Source organism: Stegodyphus dumicola, chromosome 1 (genome assembly GCF_044657685.1).
Source record: "Stegodyphus dumicola isolate Sdum_Otavi_A_Nest chromosome 1, ASM4465768v1".
Taxonomy (NCBI): Eukaryota; Metazoa; Arthropoda; class Arachnida; order Araneae; family Eresidae; genus Stegodyphus; species Stegodyphus dumicola.
In genome coordinates this window covers 85,290,244-85,308,807 of record NC_140768.1, presented here as the reverse complement: position 1 = coordinate 85,308,807, position 18,564 = coordinate 85,290,244, and the positions used below count along the sequence as shown (strand labels likewise).

The 18,564-nt window shown below is 32.2% G+C and overlaps 1 protein-coding gene across 6 annotated transcripts in view; it reads right to left on the bottom strand.

Moving 5' to 3' along the window:
* Positions 1-18,564, bottom strand: part of LOC118181608 (6-phosphofructo-2-kinase/fructose-2,6-bisphosphatase-like) — a 144,295-nt gene that overhangs the window by 80,473 nt on the left and 45,258 nt on the right. For 2 of the 6 annotated variants that reach the window (XM_085817315.1, XM_085817293.1), the window contains exon 1: positions 6,961-7,456. The exons of 1 other annotated variant lie outside the window; for it this stretch is intronic. In XM_085817315.1, the coding sequence (XP_085673441.1) occupies positions 6,961-7,018 (58 nt within the window). In that variant the 5' untranslated portion in view covers positions 7,019-7,456. Of the gene's footprint in view, positions 1-6,960; positions 7,457-18,564 lie in introns of those variants that run through there. 3 more of the 6 variants (XM_085817306.1, XM_085817290.1, XM_085817303.1) reach the window with 2 other exon arrangements.

Here is an 18,564-nt window from a genome sequence, read left to right as displayed (position 1 = left end):
GCAAAAAAGAAAGTTAGCACCTAAATTCCTTTAGAATAAACGAATCAGTTTTATGTTATCAAAGGCAAACTTTCTCTAACAATTTGCCAAGCTTTATGAATTCTTTTAGGTCAAAAGAATTTTCGCATAAAGTTTTGCCTAGCAAAACACTGTAATCTGTCCTTTGATGTTAATGATAATTAGATGTTTTTATGCAATCAAATGTATTTATGTTCTAATACAGATATCTGCTTACATGCAAACTTCTGTCACTAATTTATAATTGGGAGGGGGGACACTGCGAGAAACTTTTTGACTTGCAGTCACCAAAGTGTAAAAATTAAGGAGGCATTTCAGAATTAAAATTAAGTTATTAAATTTTAATTCTAATGTCTTTATTGGCAGTTACAAATACATAAAATGTGGTCTGGATATTGTTCAGGGTTCGTACACATTTCCTTACATGAAAATTAAGGACTTTTAAGGACCATCAAAGAAAAAATTAAGGACCTATAAGCAAACAAAAAAATGAATAGAATAAAGCAATTATCCATACAACCGACTTCATGCTTGTAATTTCACTTTAAGAAACTAACAGAAGTGTGTATTATGCACTATTATTAAATTCAATTTAATACTTACCATAAAACAATTTTGAAAATTAAACTAACTCCCTACAAGTTATGAAGTAGATAACATTAAATTAGGGACATAATTTCTTGAAAAACAGGTATAAGTGTATTTTACACTAATAACAGTCACTATTTTAGAGATTTACATGATTATTATTTAACTTATTTGATATTTATTTAAGCACAGTCAACTACTATTATAATCACAATGTAAGAATATTTTGCAGATTAAAATAACTGATTTGTAAACATACAACTTATTTCCTTGGTTTTTTGAAAGATACTAGAATAATAAACTGTACAATAAAAGATACAAAACATTTGTGCTTTTTTTAAACCTGAAATCTTTTCAGCTATTTTAACATCTAATTTATTTATGTCTATTTCCTTTTCTTTAACTATTCTTCTAAGTTCATTTGCTTTGATAAACAAATCAATGTTCCTGCTGGTCTCAGCTTCATCTGCTAAAGCATCTACTTCTTCATTAACATCTTTAATGTCCCTTTGAAGAAATTTGTTCTTCTGCTTCATATAATCAATTTCTTCCTCAATAATATTTCTTTTCCTCTTTGAATTTTCAGATTTAGTTAAAAGATTTTTGTTCTTCTAAATACTGAACTTCTAAATGAACTCCACTTCTTGCAAAAGCTGCTGCTGATCTCATTTCTTTATTAATTTCGATATTAAGAACACCTCCAGAAAATTTTATGTAATCAAATACTGTGCATTGAAAAATGTATGATGAGTCACTTAAATTTTCAATTTCAAGTGCTTTATTTACAGAGAAGCCCCTTTCCACAGAGGCCTGTTCATGTGACAAGATAAGATTACTTGTCACAGTGAATACTTGAATAGTGAAAATATACATTTTTTACTATATATATATATAATTTATTTCCTAAGCAATACTGATTAATTGATTATATTATCTCCTAAGTTTAATTAAAGTAGAATTATTTTAAAAGAGTGAATCCATACTGGTAAGTTATATTTTGAAAGATGTATATATATATATACAGTACAAAGTCCGACATCTGGACATGCAATATCTGGAATGATCTAAAATCCGGACCTCAAAGCCACCACCAACCAATTTTTTAGGGCTTTTTTGAAGGGAAGGGGTATGCTTTACGCACGCGCATTAGATTTTTTTTCCTCATCATAAAAAAACATGTCGGAAATCCCGATTCTTAATCTCAGTTTGGCGCTAAATAAAATATCTCATTATTGAAGAAATAATTATTTTAGTATAAATTTGTGTGATTAGTAACTTGACTCCATAGCTGCGTATCTGCTTGGCATAATCTCAAACCGAAGCATTTGTTAATTTTACACCAACTAATATTTTATATCCTTGATGCCGAAATCGCGAATCATTATTTATTGTACTTTGCTTTCATCACCGCATGTTTATCAACGGATAACAACTTGAGTGATGAATCATGCAGCGACGCCAAATAACAGAGTATTATCCGATTACAGATTTAAGTTTAATGCGCTAAAATCTTGACAAGGGGAGATTTAGCAGAAATTTCTTTCCTTATACTAAAAATAGATTTTGTTAATGATACTCATAGGACAAACGATTATATTTAGTGCTATTTGAATTAAGAATAACTGATTTGTTATTCACATAAAGCCAGAACCAGCGGCAGAATTTAGCGAAGTTAAACAGAAGTTTTTCATTGCGATGACAATGCCCAATCATCAATCAATTAACGGAGGGCGAAATCTGTAGTATGGTTCTAAATCCAGAAAATACAGCTACCGATAGTGAAGAAAGTAACAGAGAGGTTACTGAACGAGAAAAAATTTTGATTGACAAGTTATTCGGAATTCTCGACACAGCAATTACAGGACTTGAACAATGGCACTTAATAACTGAACAAGAAAGTATATGTCTATAGTATTAGTCTAAAGTATTAGCAGAGAAAACAAATCAAACAACTCACATTGAAAGAAATGTTTAATAAAGTAAAACATATAAATATTAAGCTCTTTTCTTCTGTAAATTTTGATACCCTTTAAATCATAAATGCTTCATTATTTCATAAATCACGATTTCATATTTTCAATTTTCTAATTTCTACGTGCCATCTTAGTAGATTTAAAATGATCTAATATCCGGAAAAATCTCAAATCTGGGATCGCCGAAGTCCCGACGAGTCCAGACCTCGGACTTTGTACTGTATAAATATATATATATATATATATTAATTGAAAAAGAAAATGTAAAGCGAACTGGTAATTAGACGAAAGACCTACCTGGTCTCAAAAAACTTTTGCGCATAATGCTGCAAAAAGATTTGAAAGAATAGTATAGGTAGGAACATTGCAGCAACCTTGCTAAAAAGTTACCAGGAGTTGTAGCTCCACGAAATGTTGTAACATAGTACTACATAGACAATAAGAAATTTGCCTGGTAAAACTGGAAAATCTGTATAAGCGCGATAAAATTGCCAAATTTTAGTGCTGGAAGACTTGCTATTGCACGAAAAAAATTAATTAATCTGACCGTTGTGTAATGTGAAAAGTTAACTCACATGAAAAAAAGATGGACGGAAAAAATATATATATATATATCAGGAAGTTACAAAGACATAAATTATAAATGTCAATATATAAAATGCCTATACATAAAAATTAAAATTGCCAATATAGAATATGCCAATACATAAAAAATTAAAATCAAAATTAAAAAATAATAAAAAGACACAAAAAGCATCAAAAACTAGCTACAAAAACAATAATTAAATAGCGGGAAAATGGTATATTAGCCCACTCGCACTCTCAGTTGGCTTTTCAAGGGAAAAAAAACTGATCTACGAAATAGGCTAAATACCATTACGCGTTTCGCCGAAACAGACCATTGAAGCTCTTGTTAATGCGAAAACAAACTTTATACAAAAGTATATTAGTATTTCCGAAAAAGCCCACCAGCGGCCGAGCGGTAAAGTCGCTGAACACTGGTAGTTCGGTCCGAGGTTCGAATCCCGCGAACGGGCTGGCTGCATGTGTGTTTTCGTGGTTTTCCCCATGTGTAACGTGTATACGAGCCAGTTTCCCTTAGAAAGTCCTCCACGAAAGGCATCCCTTCTCTTAGGCAGATAGCCCTGGTGTGCTTTGCCATAATTGGATACACCACACCACCAGTATTTCCGAAAAAATTCTTTTGGAATAAATCCTTTAGCAGCGGAGCTACTAAAAAGGATTTATTGCAAAAGAATTTTTTCGGAAATACTAATATACTTTTGTATAAAGTTTTTTTCGCATTAACAAGAGCTTCAATGGTCTGTTTCGGCGAAACGCGTAATGGTATTTAGCCTATTTCGTAGATCAGTTTTTTTCCCTTGAAAAGCCAACTGAGAGTGCGAGTGAGCTAATATACCATTTTTCCGCTATTTAATTATTGTTTTTGTAGCTAGTTTTTGATGCTTTTTGTGTCTTATTATTTTTTAATTTTGATTTTAATTTTTATGTATTGGTATATTATATATTGGCAATTTTAATTTTAATTTTTTATGTATAGGCATTTTATATATTGACATTTATAATTTATGTCTTTGTAACTTCCTGATATATATATATATTTTTTCCATCCATCTTTTTTTCATGTGAGTTAACTTTTCACATTACACAACGGTCAGATTAATTAATTTTTTTCGTGCAATAGCAAGTCTTCCAGCACTAAAATTTGGCAATTTTATCGCGCTTATACAGCTTTTCCAGTTTTACCAGGCAAATTTCTTATTGTCTATGTAGTACTATGTTACAACATTTCGCGGAGTTACAGCTCCTGGTAACTTTTTAGCAAGGTTGCTGCAATGTTCCTACCTACTACTATTCTTTCAAATATATATATATATATATATATATATAATACGGAATGTATATTTTCAGTTAAACTTCTACCCAATAACTTTAGTAATTCATGAAAGTTAATTTTGCGTCTAGTTAATTCAGGAAAATTAGTTTCAATTAGTTGTTTTCAGCTTTAAAAATATTAAAAAATTTTTAATTAGTTATTTTCAACTAATAATTGTATCGCCATTAGCAAAAATTATGCATTACTATCAACAACATAGGTTTAAACCAAACACTTAATTGTCTATTGAAGCTTCAAAACGTATTTCCGAACTTCACATTTTCTCGGCTAGCGTTACCGAATTTGCTCTTGGCGACCAAAAATCGAAATGGAGCCAACAGATTTCCCGCGAAATCGATAACAGACCCTCTGCAGAAATAAACTCATAATCCCGATATCCCATACATATAGTATGTGCAAAAGAGAATAAACTTCGTAGAAGGTGATAAAAAATTAATTCATGGCTTAATTGAAACAAACACAGAAATTAAGCTAAGCAAAACCGTGTAAAAACAAATTGAAATGATAAAACGAAACTTAATTTTCATGTGAATTTTCAGCGCTGACTCTCCCATTCTAGAAATTTCAATTTGTTTCAGACAAAGACCACATTTAAGGATTGCCATCCATCAATATCCAGTCTTTGTAGTCAGCTTGATGAAGCCACAGTTTATTGAAAATGCACTTTCCAGGCATCTCGTTCCTATTGGCGTCGGAAGGGTTGTGGCCTACCAGGTTGGGATTGCTCTAATTTTGGCAAATATTTTCAGAATCCCCTCTTTTTTTTTTTTTTTTCCCTCTCGAGCACCTTCATCATCACTTTCGCCTCTTAAACAACTTCCGGCTTCACGCTTTCGTCACAATCTGCTTTCGTTCGGGTAGCTTTTTTCTTTTTATCATCAATCATTTGCAACGCAAATCCGCCAACAGATTGGTTAAGAGCCGTGTAATTTTAATTCCATATTCATGAGAAATCGTAATTCACACTTAGAATGGCAACCATTAGAAATGATAAATGTCAAATGAGCAAAATTAAGGACCGTTTATTCATTTTGGCCAAAATTAAGGACTTTGAAGGACCAAAAATCATTTTTGAAAAAATTAAGGACTTTTAAGGACCGTACGAACCCTGTTGTTTCAAGATTTTCACCCAGATATCTGGAATTTAAAGATTTTGCACAAAAACGTATTAAACTGAAAATTCGATTTTTGAGAGTATAGAGAGGGATGAAGAAGTAAAAATAATAGCTTTTTGAATTGCCAACAATGGCTCTGGAAATGAATCAGATATGATATTTCAAAGCGAATTCACATATTTTTCATCAAATAATGAATTCGAAAAAGATATACGATTTTATATCACGCTGTTTGTGGGAGAAGGGGGCAACTTGATTAAAACAAAGCACTAAAGACTTACACAAGAGGATGCAACCGAGCCAAAATTTAAAAGTGTTCAGCCGTCTTATCTACTCGGCCACTGGTAGGCTTTTGAAGACTTCTTTCAAGTCATTTCAAGTATTCCTTAAAATTTATAAAATCTAGCAAATGATTTTTCTAATTACATCATTTAAAAAATGTTTAAAAGCTTCAGAGTCCCCCCCCCCTTTTCCTTTACTAATTTAGGTTCCTTCGTTTTAATCTGCTAAACATATGATGTCTGAACCGTTAAGCTGTATTTAATTTTATTTCGTCAATTTAAAGATTCAATTTTATATAAGAAAACAGATATTAAGTTGGTATGTTTCTCACATCGATTATTATTACGAAGGTTCGGGGAAAAAAAAATCCAGAAATCCCAATTTCCAATTTTAGTAACTTATCAAATTAATTTTTAATATAGAAAACTTTTTTTCGGAGGGGAAGGCAAAATGCGATGCAAATTGATTACATTCATCTATATATAAAACATTTATTCTTCTCACAATTTTAAAACTATTATGCAGTTTCAACTTCGAATTACTTACTATAATACAAAGATGTAATGTATTACACCGTATACATGTGTTATAAAAGTGTAACGTAAGAATATGACAAGCGAAATTAATTTAATAAGTTTTAAAATCAAAAATACAAATACAATCCATGCACCTCACCAACATACGAAAACACAATTACAGTTGTATGTATGCGAATTTGTTTCAAATCAGAAGAACCAAGAAACCTATATAATTTTTCCGATTCTTTAAGAAAATAAAATTCAAAATTAAATCAATGTGAAAAATATATTTATCAATAACTAAAACTATTGTTAATTATATTATTAACGAATAAAGTTCACAATATAAACTATAAATTCGTAGCATATCCAAGGTTCAAAACATTTTTAAAACTGAAATTATAACGTGTAACAAAGTTTATTATTAACACATAAATACTAACATTTATAATACTTAAAATAACCCCAAAACATACTTAACGAGAAAAAATAATAATTTAAAAAAAGAATTATGGTCAGTGGATAATAAAAATATTAAAAGAACATACCTTTACAAATCCGTTTATCAAAAGGTTTCAAACAGTTTGTATTTCGGAAAAAATTCATTCTGAAATGCAGTAACACCCCTCACTGAAAGCCGTTACTCAGATGTTTACCTCACTGGGGAAGTTAATGAAGTAATAATAAACGTTCCCGGAAGATCAGCTGCCGATTCGGAAGTTGCGAAGAATATTTTCGGACGACAGATTATGTGTGTCGAGTTTATAATGAAATGCTCAGTATTATTTCCTTCTAGCAGATACCAAGTAAAAACAAGATCAGCAGAAACAACTGCATATGGAGACCAGTTTTCTAATTTACTTACAAGCAAAACTAAGATTTTAAACTGGCAGTGAATGAAGTTTCACTAAACGACCTTTAAAATAAGGAAAAGGCTGCTAAAAGAAGAACGAGAAAAAAAAATTTTGGCAATGATTTCAGTTTACCAGGAAGAAAATGAGGGGGAGAAAAGCAACATGAAGCAATCACAGAGAAAGAGAAATTATGCTGAACATATTAGATTTCCATAGAAATGAAAAGGGTTTGCCAACAAAACTGACAACAGACAAGAAAACGAAGGCTCGAAGTTCGACAATGAAAAGACGTAGTCATTGACGTATTATTGAACTTTGATAAGGTTTCTATGATCAGTATTAGTTAATGTGATAGAGGATAAAAGCTACACATTAGATATGAAAGATAAAATTAAAAGCTACACATTTCTAACCGGTAAACAGTTCAAAGATTCAGTCAATACGAAGCGTCGCAAGTTAAATCGCACATCGTTAATTCAAAATATCTGTCCAAATTACTAAGACATATGAACTGCCTTACATAATGCATGATATAGCGGAAAGAAGAGTTACACCCCTTTAAGCTCATTTTAAAACCCCAGCAATACGACTTATAGGAACCCTCGTCTGCAATTCCTATAAAGCAATTAATTGCAATCAAGAAATAAAATGGTATAATCTACCGTGCTGCATATTTTATTAGCGCAAAAGCTATGTATTTCTTTTTTGTGTGGTTTTAATTACAAATTATGTCTAATATTAGAAAATATTTAAATTATGACTAAATGAGATTTGCTTAACAATCTAGCCAATGAAGATATGCTGGCAGGAAAAAAGAAAACTATTTTGTGCAGCAAGATGACTTTAGATGAAAATGCAAAACTGAATAATCACAATAGTAGCTCTGAAACAGTCTAATCTGATGACGACTTACAAAAGCTGATGTGTACACCACGACTTCCTTATACGGAATATTAAATTATACGCTTTTTTCCTGCATTCCATTTAAACTTATTTCCTCGAATTCCATAAGAGATATAGTTCTCATTCAATTAATTCAGTTCTTACTTCGCGGCAAGGTAAAAATGCACAAAAACTCAAACTATTTTCATTAAATTTGAAAGATATAGAAAAACATAAAACACCAAATAAAGCAATTAAAAAAATTTCACAATTAAAATTAAGTTTTCCACACAAAAACAAGCAATTCGACCAGCAAGAATGAAGGCAGTTTTTTCGGTGCACAAAACTAGAAATTTCCTTTTGGTCCCGGCTCGGCAAAAAGACGCTGAAGATGCAGAAAGACTTAACTCACATTCTGCTAAGTTTCAAATGTTAACAACTATGGCTGCTATAGTAAACAAAATATATATTGGGCTTAGATGCTCTTAAATAACTTTTAAATTGTTGATAACGCTACGCCTATTCCATGCAGATTAAATAAAGGCATAAAAGCATTAACCGGAAGCTAAGAACAACATAATTAAATCAGTTTTATAGCAAAAAATACACAATTTACCAAAACAGAGTGAGTAATATATTAAATATAGAGAGAGTATATATATGTAAGAAAAATAAAGAATATGTAAAAGATTAAATTAGCAGTGTAAATTAATTTCTCTATTCTAAAAATAGAAACACCTATTTGCACTGCGTCATTTCAAGAAAAATCTGTCATATGACTCTTATGTAATTCTGGTGATGTAAATTGTACTAAAACGCAAGCAGCCAATAATAATTTTACAGCAATATTAACTATCCAATCAAAATGCTTTGAGAACCAAAACTAACTCAGTTTGATTTAAGATTTCATCCTGAACATTATGCATTTCTTTCTACGCTTTGCCTTAGCTGGACTGCAATCTGCTTCTTTTTTGCTGTAAATCTATAAAAAAAAGTAAGCCCTTTGGAACAAGCACATTTAATGCGCCGACTTGTGTGTAGTCGCAACATGCTGCTGAAAATAAAACTGAAGATTTAATCTGCCTTCGCCTCCATTCCTAGTCATTATGGATCAACACTTCTACGCCATCAAAATTCCTGCTCCTGAATAAATTACAACAATTACAATCAGTTTTGGAAAGTGAATTAATGTGTTCGAAGTTTTCGAGTTTATTTCAGCAATGCAATCTAATGATTATCGAGGTCATCGTTCTTTCTGCGAGAAATTTATTACTACAGCTATTTTATCATGTAATTTATCCGTCAGCGAACTTCATTAAAAGTTAGTTCAAAGTTGCTTTTCTCGTCCAAGCTGAATTGAAAAATGGGAATGATTTTTCTTGAACGATTTATTCATCAACTTCTGATTCCTAAGTTTTGTAATATGGACTTTAACAAAAGGTTTTATTTAGTGCAACTAAAAATATCATTTTTTAAAAAATATCTAATTGTTAATCAATGTTATTATATTAAAAATATAGATATGCTGTTTTTCGTATTGCACAGAATTTTTTAAAGTGTTGCATCCTTTTATAAAGACTAGAATATTATGGTATCAAAAATTTCATTTTCATAATTATGTTTAATAACGAATTTAAAAGATTAGTAAACATTTTATTTACGGAAGGTTATTGTTTAAATACTTTTGAAATAATATTCTGATTTTTTTTATTATTTTAACTAACAAATATTTGTTTAAAAATTTAAATTCTAAGAAAGAATTTTGGCTTAATCCTAGTATCCGGTGCACACGGGATTTGGCTACTTTTGGCGACTTTTATGATGAGCAATAAAAAACGGGACATACACGATAAATAGTAAACGGGTATTCAAAGAATATATATATAGTTATACATAGTATATACTATGTATATAGTGATAGTATATAGTGTATAGTATACTATCACTATATATACATAGACGTTCTTTTGGTAATTTTTGGTGTTGGCGATAATTTTTAAAATCGCGCCAAGGCTGCACCGTATACTAGGATTTTACCAGAATTTTCTAAACATTTTAAGCATGAAGTGACAAACTTTGAAGGCTCCGACTTTTTTTTTTTTTTTTCCCTCTGCTTGCGCTTGCTGGCCGAAGGACGTCTCTTGCTTTGCTGCTTTTGTTTAAAATGTAATGCGCCATCATCGAAATTGTGGGATGCAGATTGCCCCGCCCATTGTGAAGTGCCACATGTAATAAAGATATTTTGGAATATCAAGTGATTTTTGTGATTTTTCAAAAGTTCCCGACTGCTTAAATTTTATCATCACACACACTTATTATATATATACTTTTGATGCGGCCGATTGCAACCAAAAAGGGAGGTGCACTACTACATGGTAGGGCATGCAGTTGTGCACCTCCATAGTATAGCAGTCCTACATTCAAAATTTCAACGTTCTGAGGCTACTCGTTTTTGAGTTCCGCGAGATACATACATGCGTGCGTACGTACAGACGCCACGAAAAAATCTCTTCTGAATCCATTTAAAATAAGTTTTATAGATTCCCGTTTGGGGGAAAAGAGTCCTTTACTCTGTCCCTTAGGTACAGATGTCACGCAAAAACATCGTTAAATTGCATTCGATAGCGGTCAAAATGGATATTTTAGTTGAAATATGGTACCCGGAATTTTTCGCGATTACACTACTTTCTTTACTTCGTACAAGGAAGTAAACACAATAATAATGAATATTATGCAAAAATCACTGCAATAACTTCAAAAGAGATTTTAAAAAAAGGCGGGAAGAAAAGCCTGCAACGAAATTAGGACTAAGCAAAACGGCAGAAGCATTTCTGACGAAACCAAAGACTTTTTCGAAAATAACTGAAAACAGTATGTTTATTTACTTGCTTAATTAAATAAAGCAAAATACACGACGGCTATATATGGACCATGTAAAGGATCGATCATGGAGGATATTCCAAGAAAAACTGCTACTAATAGCAGTATGGATAAAATAGTAGAATGTCCCCACAGATATACGGGATATACCTACTCAAATTATTATATACGCTCTTAACGAAATATTTATAATGAAAGTACTTTATCGTTTTACAATAAATCACGCATGCTATATATACTTAGAAAAGTGAATTTATAAACAAAATTAAAGCAATTATAACAACCGAATAAATTTATACAACATGCATTAAGAATAAATAAATAATATGAGATGTGCTCTGCAGCAGAACGCACTATATGTTATAAAAATGTAACGCGCGAGTCAGGCAAAACTTGGTGCGCATCAAGGAAGGTTAAGATGGATATTCAGGATTTTTTATTAGAAATGGCTGTGCTCACAGAGGATTTCAGGGAAGCAAATATAAAGAATTAATCTACTACAATCCATATACGAAAGAGATATTTTCAGCAAAAATATTTAGAAACATTAATGGTAAACCCTTCGTGCCTCACGGTAGTCATGCAATGTAGCTCTACCAGGTAGCATGGCCCAGCCGGTTGTGATACGCTGCAACAGCACGTCCGGTGACTGTATATTGTACGGATGGGCAAACGTTTTCGCTCGCGGGCCAAAAATCGAAAAAAAATTCTGGCGGGTCAAGATAAATTTTTCTAAAATTTTAAAAACAATATACAAGTATTACAATTTAAATAATGAGATGAATGAAATTGAGATTTCATTTTTAAAAGTTCCTTATATTGAGGTTTGAAGTAAGATTTACTGATTCTAAGGAACGAGGCTAAATGCTCATCGGTCAGTCTACTTCTAAAATAATTCTTTCTAAGGTTCATAGTTGAAAACACTTGTTCACATATATAAGATGAAGCAAACATAGCACTGATTTTCTGGGCATGAGATTTTAAATTTGGGAAACCTACTTTCGATAATGATTTGCAAAACTAACTTTGGCACAACTATTTGAGATGATTATTAGATTTTACCTCAATTAATTCAAGCTGCAAATGCATAGTAGAAATATACCATTCTGTTTGAATGGCACTGAAATCTGCGTTCGAACACAAAATGCAGTTTTTTCAAGCAGTCTTCGTAATTCTTAAATTTCTCTTCATTTACTGAGGGTCTTGAATTTAACTTCGGGAAATGAGACAAGTCGTTCTTAGCTAGCTATCCAGCAAACAGATTAAGTTTTAGTTTAAAAGCTTTGAGATGGGACCAGATATCGTCGAAAAATGTATTTTTCCCTTGCATCTTGGCATTCAAGTTGCTCATATGACAAAGAAGATCTGTGAAAAGTCCGAAAGCCATTCTGTATCTTCTAAAATTTCGCACTTCGCAAAACACTGCATCTCATGGAAAAACAACACAGTGCCGTCTTTCAGCTGCCACACTCGCTCGAAAAGACATCCTGCAATAAGCCGCCTTACTTTCGTGTAATACAGTACATCAGAGTATTCAGATTGCACTGGCTGAAGAAAATCTCGATATTGCCTGTGAATACCGCTTTTGACACTATACGGATTGAAAGTTATCTGTGCTTGCTTTTTCCGTTAATTTATGTTTTGCAGAACAAAAATAGGGAAAGTAAAAAGATCCTCAGCCCTTTGGAAAAAGGGAAGAAAAAATTTTAATAATATTAAAATAATAATTAAGATAATTGTTAGCATAAATTTAGGTATTTTGCATAATGAAACTCGAAAGGCATACGAAACGAACGTGCGCCAAGATGTATATATTGGCGAGAGAAAGTAAAGTTCGAGTGCAATGCAGTATTTTTGATTTTCACCCTAGCTACTTTGTACCTGGCCAAAGGTCTAATCCAGTAGTACTTTCTTCTCTTTCAGGTACGATGGCAAAGTATGTTCCTGTTTATTTTTCTTATTGCCTTATATAGGTAAGCCTGATGATATTTAGTACTGATGATGATTCTATGAAAGTTATTCTTTTGAATACTTCAATTTTAATGTCCGTGAAGATTATTACTTTATTGTTATGCTTAAGCAGAATTATCCTATTTTATTAAATAAAGATTTCGCAGTTAAAATTTTTGACTTATGATTCTTTAATTCTCTGCTTGAGGAAACGTACTCATTACGAATTCAGTGCTAATGCACAACCAACAAAAGATTATGAGACTAAGAAATTGAAATTTTGTAATGTGGTAAGATTCCAGGGGCATAAAGTGTTAAAACTCTTTGTTGAAAAAAAAAACTAGTTACAAAGTTTATAAGAATAATTGTAACAAGTAATAATGTCTATTCTAAAAGAATCAATTTGTATAGAAAAATTAATAGATGAAAATTATTCAGTGTGGAAATTTAAAATAAAACAACTTTTAATAAAAGAAGTTTTAGATGATGTTGTATTCGAAGAAAAACCGGAAACTGATACTGATATTTGGTTAAAGAATGATCGTAAAGCTAAAGCTTTAATATGTCTAAACATTTCGGATTCGCAAATTATCCATGTTTTACATAGTAAATCTGCAAAAGAAGTTTGGCAGAAGTTAAAATGTGTCCATGAACGTGTAAATTTAACAAATAAGTTATTTCTTCTTAGAAAACTATATTCCATTAGATATAATGAAAGTTCTAAAATGCAGGAACATATCAAAGCAGTACTAGAGTTGGCTGAAAAGCTGCGTAGTATAGGTGAAGAAATTAAAGAAAATAACTTAATAGCAATACTACTATGTTCTTTACCAAATTCATACAACTCCTTAATAACTGCAATAGAAAGTAAATCGGAAGCTGAATTGTCGCTAGAATATGTTAAAAACAAACCAATAGATGAGTATTGTAGACGTGTGGAAACTAAGAAAGTTCAAAAGTACGATTCAGTTGCTTTAAAAAGTAAAAGCGAAAATAAACCAAAGTATGTTACACAATTTTGTACTTATTGTAAGAGAAATAACCATACGATAAATGACTGTTTTCATTTAAAACGCAACGCTAGAAACTTCCCCGAAAACAGATGTAAATAATAGTAAAGTAAGAAATTATTCTCAAAATTATAAAAGTAATGCATGCCAAATAGCAAATACGCAAAGTGTAGAAAACATAACAAAACTTAAAGAAAATAAGTATTTTAAAAGTATTGAAACTGAAAATACACAGATTCAGTTTAGTCACGTTCTAAAAGTGGAAAATAAACATGAAAACACGCAAACGCAAGAATGGGTTATCGACTCGGGAGCTTCAACTCATATGACGAGTGATAAGAATTTTTTCTCTCAGTTAAATGACTCTAATAAACAAATAGTAACTGTAGCCAATGGTGCTAAATTAAATTCTTATGGTATTGGTGAAGGCTATTTTAAAGTTCAAAACTTAAAGGGTCAGGTTACACAAATAAAATTGGAAAATGTATTGTATGTACCAGGTTTAGATAGTAATTTACTTTCTGTTCAATCTGTTACCAATAAAGGTTGCATTGTTACATTTGATAGTAATAAGTGTTACATAAAGCGTAACAATATACTCGTAGCCGACGGCAACGCTCAGCAAGGTTTATATAAATTGATCGTAAACCCAATTGATGAGAAAGCATACTTAGCTAATAATGTTTCATGTTCAAATACGAACTGTATACTAAAATGGCATCAAAGATTAGGCCACAGAAATATAGATGCCATAAAAACACTTGAAAAAAATGATATGGCAGACGGCATTAAACTTGGCAAATGCACTCATAGTGTGGAATGTTCTACTTGTGTAAAAGCGAAACTAACTGAAACACCTTATCCCAAAACTAGTTTTAGATCTAAAAATCCACTGGATTTAGTGCACACAGATGTGTGTGGGCCAATTGAAGTCAACAGCTTAGGAGGGAAAAGATATTTCGTAACTTTCATTGATGACTATTCGCGTTATACTCAAATTTATTTTATTATTTCAAAAGATGAAGTATTCGACAAACTTAAACAGTATGTTGCATCGACAACAAATAAATTTAGAAAGAAAATAAAGGTTCTCAGATCCGACAACGGTACAGAATACTGTAACGAAAGTACTGAAAATTATTTAAAGAAACTCGGCATTTTTCACCAAACTTCGGTTCCTTATTGTCCGGCACAGAACGGCGTCGCAGAAAGGAAAAATCGCTCTTTAATGGAAATGACAAAAGCTATGCTAATAAACTCTAAATTACCGAAAGGATTCTGGGCTGAAGCAGCAGCTACTGCTGCATATCTTCAAAATAGGTTACCAACTAAAGCCACAGATAGAACACCATATGAATTGTGGAATGGTAGAAAACCAAACTTAAGTCACGAGTATTTGGCTGTACAGCATTTTATTATGTGAACAAACAAAAACGGCGTAAATTCGACAACAGAGCCGAAGAAGGAATATTCGTAGGATACGATTTACGAAGTAAGGGATACAGGATTTATGTAGGTGGAAGAAAAATAATAGTAAGTAGAACTGATAAATTTTCAGAAAACGCGTCTTTATCTGACAAACTTATATGAAAATAATGCTGAAGATTTAGAATTAATTCACTTCAATAACTCGCAAGAAGATGAAGAAAATAATGAAGAAACATCTCTTGGCGATGATTTTACAGAAGATTCAAAAAGTTCCGAAGAGTTAATTAAATGTGAAGAAAATGTAGAAAGAAGGGTTTCTAGCAGATCAACCAAAGTGGTCCCACCGGAAAGATTCTCTTATAAAGCAGAAGACGAAGAATCAATCTTACTGTTGAAACTAAATAACGTTTGCATAATCCGAGTTCAGAAAACAAAACATTTATTTTACATATTTTAAAGAAATAACGTTCTGAAACAACATGTTTCATTTACACAATCAATCGACGCTCTCACCAGAGCATTACGCCATCAAACTTGGCACACATCCAAAAGTTCAAATTGAAGAATTACAGAAGCGTTGTTGCCACACAAGAAAAGACATATAGTTACAACTTCACACAATAATAAAACAAAAACACACTTTTGAAAAATAGACAATAATAATAAAAATAGTAATAATAAAATTCTTAACAATATTTTCTCGATTATGCAACATCCTCCCCCCTTTTTGAGTCAGTGGCAAACGACTCAAAAACATATGTTATCCTATTAAAAAGGTCTAGTACATTAGGCTTCTTAACAAGCCGTCCTGACGACGTAAATTTCTGTTTTATATGCTGTTCGTCAGTCTGATCGTTTTTCTTATCGTCGTTAACGTTAGGCTCTTCAACTAAATAATTTTCATCTAGTTGTATCTCTAGTGGATAAATACGCTGAACGGGCCTTATGAAAATCCCATTCTGAGTTTTTAGTTTAACTGTTCGAATTTTGCCATCCCGACCAGGAATTTTCTCTATAATTTTACCCAAAGGCCAATACAAGCGTTTTTTGAAATCATCGCCTATTAAGACTATCTCCCCAATTTTAGGCAACCGGGTTACTTTATTTTGTGGTTGTTTCATTATTAATTGCCCCAAATATTCTTTTCGGAAACGGTTCCTTAAATCTTTAAGAAGTTTTGTGCGGTATTTAATTCTTCTCAAAAAATGCTGAGAGTCAATTTTATCTATATCTGCTATATTCGAAGTACAATTTTCAATTAAAAACATTGACGGAGTTAAAGGGATAGCATCTTCAGAGTTCTCCGAAATATATGTTAAAGGTCGAGAATTAATTACCGACTCACAATCGCAAATTAAGGTTTCCAGTTCTTCATAAGATAAAACCGATTTTCCCAAAGAACGTCTTAAAAGTTCTTTAACCATGCGAACTAGCCGTTCCCACCAACCTCCCCACCAGGAGGCTGTTAGTGGATTGAATTTCCATACTATTCTCTTTATTTTTGCCTCATTCTCTATTATGTCCCAGTTAAGTTTAGACATTTCGTTATACGTTCCTCGGAAGTTAGTCCCATTGTCAGAATAAATGGTTCGTGGTCTGCCACGTCTGGCTATGAATCGTCTTAAAGCCAAAAGAAAAGATTCTGTTGATAACGAAGTCACCAGTTCTAGATGGATTGCTCTGTACACAGCGCATGTGAAGAGTGCCATCCAAACCTTCTTACCGTTTTTCAAAAACAATGGGCCAGCTAAATTTACTCCCAAAATTTCAAAAGCCCTATAATCTCCTACGCGATCTTCAGGAAGAGGAGTCACTTCGCAAGACATCGGTTTCGCTTTATATCGTTGACATATTACACACCCTTTTAACACATTACGCACAGTTTTACGTTGTTTTAGTATCCAGAATCTTTCTCTTAAAATAGATTGAAGCATTTGAGTTCCAGCATGACAATGTTTCTTATGAACTGACTCAATTAACAATGTAGTAAAGATACATTTACTCGGTAACAAAATTGGTGTTAAAAATTCAGAATTGTCTTTGCGTTCCAATATTCTAGTTTTAACTCTTATAATTTTTTCATTATCAATGAATACATCAAGTGGATTAAGAGCTCCAATGTCAGGGAAATTTGAGCTTTGAACCAACCGAATCAAAACTTTTTCGGAATTTATGATTTCAGCAACAGTTAGTTTAGATTCTTTACACAAATTTGACTTCTTCCTACAGTTAGAAATAAAACGTAACACCCAACCGGTTACACGAATCATTTTTTCATAATCAGAAACTCTTTCTGCATACCAAGGAGTAGTATCCTCTGAAAAGATAACATTAATAAGTTTTACCTTCCTCTTTTCCAAGTCAGCTTCGCTCGGCTGACAAACAATATTGGTAGGCCAAAATTCAGGGCTTTCTCTTAGCCAGAGAGGTCCCTTAAACCACTCCGAGTTAATCATTTGTTTAGCAGAGCAACCTCGAGATAACACATCTGCTGGGTTCATATTACCAGGCACATGCCTCCATGATTCAGGTTTTGTCAACTTAGTAATTTCTTTAACACGATTGCTTACAAAGTTTGACCAATTACCAGGATTTCTGATCCACCATAATGCGACTGTGGAATCACACCATAAAATTACATTTATATCAAAATCATTAAGAGCTTTACAAACAGAATATAATAATCGGGATCCAATGCAACAGGACATTAATTCCAATCTAGGAATCGTCAAATTCTTAATAGGAGCTACTCTAGATTTTGCTCTTAAGAGAGTAATTTTTACACTGCATGAATCAACACTTCTCGCGAAAATACATCCTGCATAAGCATATTTGCAGGCATCGACAAATACATGCAATTCAACTGTTGCAAAGGTTCCAATGAATCGGGGTATTGCCACATTTTTCAACAAAAGTATATCAGATAACCACACAAAAAATTTACTTACAAAATCATGAGGCAATACCTCGTCCCAAGAAAATTTCAACTTCCATGTTTCTTGTAACAAAAGTTTTGGAAGCAAAGTTATTGGTGCAAGTATTCCAATTGGATCAAAAATTGATTGTACAATAGACAGAATCAGTCTCTTAGTTACCTTAGTATCACAAGTTATCATATTTACATTTATATTACACCTTAAAATATCAT